The following is a 5,050-nucleotide window of genomic DNA, read 5'->3' on the forward strand; positions in this document are numbered from 1 at the left end:
ACAAAAAGGGGGCTTCATTAATGGCTCGCAGGGAATGTGCGTTTTAATTTGCGATGCAAAAAATAACACTATGTCTTTTTGTATTAAAGTGACTGAAACGTACCAATTGGACAGATGCTGCTGAGGTGAATGTCTCTAACATTTGTATTCATTTCATCTTACCCACATCTATTAAAGTTGCCTCAAGGAGATACGATTCAGTCTTATTGATTCTGAGATTTTGGGCCAAATTGTCATCTGTTCTTTGTTGTCTGTGTTTTTATCACACAACAGAATGGACATTACTTTTTTTGCTCTAACTTTAACGTTTCTTTATTCTTTGCTCTTACTCTTAAATGATGTTGTACCAATTTATCTTTGTCTTTCGTATCATTTTTGGTGTTTGATTTTAGATTTTATGTCATATGATTTCCTGTATTTGAATTTAAAATGCCTTTGCATAATTCTGCTTTTGCTGTCGATGTTTTTGTTGTAGCTGTTTTGAGGGAAGCTACATTAATAAAGTTGTTTTTATAAAGTTATTAATACTTATTAAAGAATAAGATTGTAAATATGGCGTACTGATCCAACAACAGGGCTTTGATAAACTGCCCTCTCCTAATTGGAGGGCTTCGTACTTTCCTCAATATGACACAGCTAATGATCTCTGAAGGGAGGGAACTAGTGTCCGCTGATGCGCACAGTGTTTGGTAAAGCGCGCAGCAGAGGCGCACGGTGAAGAGTCAGCTGGAGTTTGGTTCCAGAGACATTATTACAACAGACTGTCCCTGCCCGTACACAGTTCGATTTTAAACCAAACTGTGAACGTCTCCTTGTTTTTAAAACACCTCTGTGAAGGCAAAGCGCACTGAGGAAAAGCCCAGGAGGGAAGACGCGCTCCTGCGTCTTTGGATAGTGCGTAAAACTATCTGAAACTTTTGGAGAGCAGTCACCGACAGGAGAGCGTCCGCTTCAAATCCCTCCATCCACGGACTGTTTCTGAGAGGAGCCGAAGATGAACGACACGGGCATATTCTGCAGAAACAACCAAACAGCCAACCTGACAGACCCGGCGTGTCTGAACTCAACCCGCCCGTCCTACAACCACATAGACCTCACCACGTTCATGCACACGTTCCCCACCATCTACGGCATCCTGTGCTCGGTTGGAGTTATTGCCAACGGACTGGTCATCTACGCGGTGGCGGCATGCAAGAAGAAGATGGTCTCGGACATCTACGTGCTGAACTTGGCCATAGCGGACATGCTGTTCCTACTGGTGATGCCCTTCAACATCCACCAGCTGGTCCGAGACAGGCAGTGGGTGTTCGGAAACTTTATGTGCAAAGCGGTGGTGGTGGTGGACGTGAGCAACCAGTTCACCACAGTGGGGATTGTTACTGTGCTGTGCATTGACCGGTAAGTCCATCAATACATGCAGATGAGATGCCTGCAGTCAGATAGGGGTTATTATAAAGGTGGTGAAAAATAACAATATTTATGTCTGTGCAAATCAACATATTAAAAGGTGAATTATACTAATAATACTACTACTAACACCAACAGCAGCAGCAGCAGCAATAATAATAATAATGATATGAATAAACATATTCACTGTTGCAATAATAGTGAAAAAAAATCGTCCCTCTATAGTGTTAACAGGTTTTCCTAGATGATTAATCATCTGCAAGAACCCATGAAGACATAATGTTCTATGCATAAACCATCAAAATGTCATGTTAATGGTCTAAACAAATTTGTACTAGACAAAACTAAAATAACTTTTCATAAAACAGCCCAGCATTCATTCCTTAGTTAATGCTAGAAAATAATATAATGGCCGATTACTGATCAATAAGCGTAAAAGCAGGTTTGGGTTCCTCTGGCACGTGCGCATTTTGTGTCAGAGCTGGAGAGAGAAAGAAAGACAGACAACACGTGTGCAGGTCTACACGGCTTGTCATAATTGCTGGCACCTGGTGGGAGCCAGCAAACTAAATCAATGAGGTAAGACTTGAAGGGTATAAGAGACTTTTTCAAAAAGGAGAAGGGCTGCAGACAACACGGAGCAGGAGAGGAGGAAGAGGAGTTATAGTTATACCTCCTGTTGCTGCAGCAGCAGAGTCTTGAGGAGCTCAGATTGATGAAGAAGAGTGCATCTTCATCTGGAGAGTCTGATTCAGTGTTTTGCAAGCACCTTTTACATATTGCTTTGGTAAATCATTACAAATATAGGACTGATCTCAAGGTCTGGTGAAATCTCAATTGGTCATATTCACAGATGCCCAGATCATTTCCTTAGAGCACATTATGTACGGTATTTATGTCATAACTAAAAAGGTGCAGTTATTTGTGAAAAATGCAAAGCTATTTCAACTGCCCCCGCTGTTCCAGATCATCGCAGTGCCTTATCTGAAAAAAATCGATCAGAGATAAGAAATAATCAGGATGAACAATCCCATGTATGAACCAATCACATGGTTCATAAAACGGATTCTCCGTGTAGCCCTAAAAGGACGTGCATGTAGCATAGAGTTCTCCTGTCGGTGTGGTGTAAAGGCCGGCGCATGCTTCTGCGTTTTCACGGGAACGGAGACGCAAGAGCCCTTCCGGGCCCCTCACGGCCCTTCCTACGTCCTTACGTGCGTCGGCCAATTTTTCTAACTAGACGGCAAAGCCCCGCAAGCGTCACCCGGCCGCGAGGGCTGTGATTGGTCTGCTGACTACATCATTTCCTGAGTCGCATTTCCGGTTCATGCCCGGAAACCACGGAAGATTTAGAAGAACGAATATGGACCAGATAGAAGAGCACTTGGCAGAAGAGATCCGACACTATGTCCACTAGTATAACCCGTCACTAACCGGCGGATTTTTCCGCCAGAAAAAAGCTCTGCGGAGCCACCGTGGCGATGTAAATAAATCGCTCTTCTTCGTGCAACACACGAAGAAGAGCCGACTTCGACAAAAAACATTACTGCGCCTAGTGTTCTGGCGGGGAATTGCATGGCAACACGCGCAACGGTTGGAGAACCATGAATGACAACGAGTCCTGCGTTACAGCTGCGTGCCTGCGGGCCCCTGACGACGCAGAAGCATGCGCCGGCCTTTAGGAAGGGCCGTGAGGGGCCCGGAAGGGCTCTTGCGTCTCCGTTCCCGTGAAAACGCAGAAGCATGCGCCGGCCTTAAGTGTGAATTTTGGGGGGAACACATCAGCGGGTCAGAGGCCGAATATGGATCTGCACTCATCGATTCTACTGTCAGACTAAAAGTACATTTATTGAACGTCAGCTCGGAACAGCAGCGTCTGTTCATGAACATAATGTCAAAATTGTTATGGACTGATATAATTGCCGCTGAGCAGGATGTCCGGGAGAAAAACGTCAACATCTTTACAGTTCACCCTGCATCTTAGATCTATGCAGAGGGGTCGGGAACGAACACACGCAATCATTTGTACCTCAGCGGCAGAGAATATGTAATTTTCTCCACTTCAGTGACACTTGCTGTAAGTAATGACAAAATGGTCATTAATTTCCTGCGAATGCCCTAAAGCCTGAGATCAATTGTGACTAATCCAGCTGAGCTTCTCCTTCAATTAAAATGCAACCAAATGGAAATGTGTTCATTTTCCACTACTTTCTAGATTACACTAATTTATCGCTGCATTCATCACTCTGCGAATATATTGAGAATGTATCTTTTACATGGTATTTGATTGTATCATCCCATGTCAAGGATGTCAATGACCTCTTTACATGCACTCTAGCAAAGTTGCTTTTATTGTCTGAGTGTTGAGTCTTCAGTCTGACTCTTAACAGTGACTTCTTCCTTCTAGGTACATAGCCATCGTCCACCCCACCTCGGAGAGAAGGACCATCAGCTGGACCATCATGATCAACATCCTAGTGTGGCTGGGCAGCTTCCTCCTCACCGTCCCCGTCATGATGTTCGCCAAGGTTGAGCGTAGGCAGCATATGGAGGTCTGCATGATGAACCTGGACGGGCCTGAGGACATGTACTGGTACACTTTCTACCAGTCCATCCTTGGCTACATCATCCCCCTCATCATCATCAGCACCTTTTACTCGCTCACCCTCTACCACGTCTTCAGCTCCATCCGCCGGGTTAAACGCAAGCAGTCCGTCTGGGCTAAAAGAGCCACCAAGATGGTGCTGATGGTCATCGCGTTGTTCCTGATCTGCTGGTCGCCCTACCACGTCATCCAGGTGATCAACCTGAGCAACAACACACCGACCATCACCTTCGTCTACGCCTACCACATCAGCATCTGCCTCAGCTACTCCCACAGTTGCATCAACCCACTCATGCTGCTCATCTTCGCCCAGAACTACCGTGACCGCCTTTGCCGCAAAAACATGCTTAACAGCTCCCAGCATTCCTCCAAGCTCACAGTCGTCAAACAAGATGGTTCCAGTGTAACCAATAATCCCAACTACCGCTGTACTGTCGTATAATCCCAAAGTGTGTGTCCTTTTGTAGATACACAATGTGCTGCTGCTCACCTCAAAAGGAAGTAGCTCGATTAATGGTGTTGTCAGTGAAATAACATTCCCCAGCATTTTCACAACTGGAAATGGATACCGTTCAAATGAGCCTGGGTATAAAGCATGAGTAGCAGCTTCAGCCCTGAGTGAAAGAAGTGAAATACAGGTCATATCAAAGGTTTTCAACAGAGAGTGCAAGAGAGAAAAGACACAGATCTGCAGAGGAGAGCAAGCCCGCTAAAAAAAAATAAAAAAGGAACTTAGTGTCTCTGAGCCAGGGGGGACTCCAGCACTGACTTCACAGATGCACAGATGAGAAGGGGACGCTGAGGAGCGAATCAGGTGTGGCTCTGTTTTTTCTTCTGGACTGGGAGCTTTTTCATCAACACCTTTGTCGACCACAGGCTACCTCCAGTGTAATGCTGGTCAGACACAACACTGAGGGGCAGCTGGTGAGATCTGACCCTGACAAACATTCAAAAACACATTCACGTCTGTAATATTGTGAGATTCACCAGTCGGAGTACGAGACAGTGCCCGGAGAGCTCGTGATGAAGTCTGCTACC

At 45.3% G+C, this 5,050-nt stretch overlaps 1 protein-coding gene across 1 annotated transcript; it reads left to right on the forward strand.

Moving 5' to 3' along the window:
* The first annotated feature begins 994 nt into the window (after window positions 1–994).
* mchr2b (melanin concentrating hormone receptor 2b) lies at window positions 995–4,454 on the forward strand. Its single transcript, XM_061080280.1, has 2 exons — window positions 995–1,398; window positions 3,815–4,454. Exons 1-2 carry the CDS (start codon window positions 995–997, stop codon window positions 4,452–4,454), a joined length of 1,044 nt encoding a protein of 347 aa, XP_060936263.1.
* Window positions 4,455–5,050: the final 596 nt, after the last annotated feature.

The sequence above is a fragment of the Limanda limanda genome, chromosome 10 (assembly GCF_963576545.1).
Source record: "Limanda limanda chromosome 10, fLimLim1.1, whole genome shotgun sequence".
Classification (NCBI taxonomy): domain Eukaryota; kingdom Metazoa; phylum Chordata; class Actinopteri; order Pleuronectiformes; family Pleuronectidae; genus Limanda; species Limanda limanda.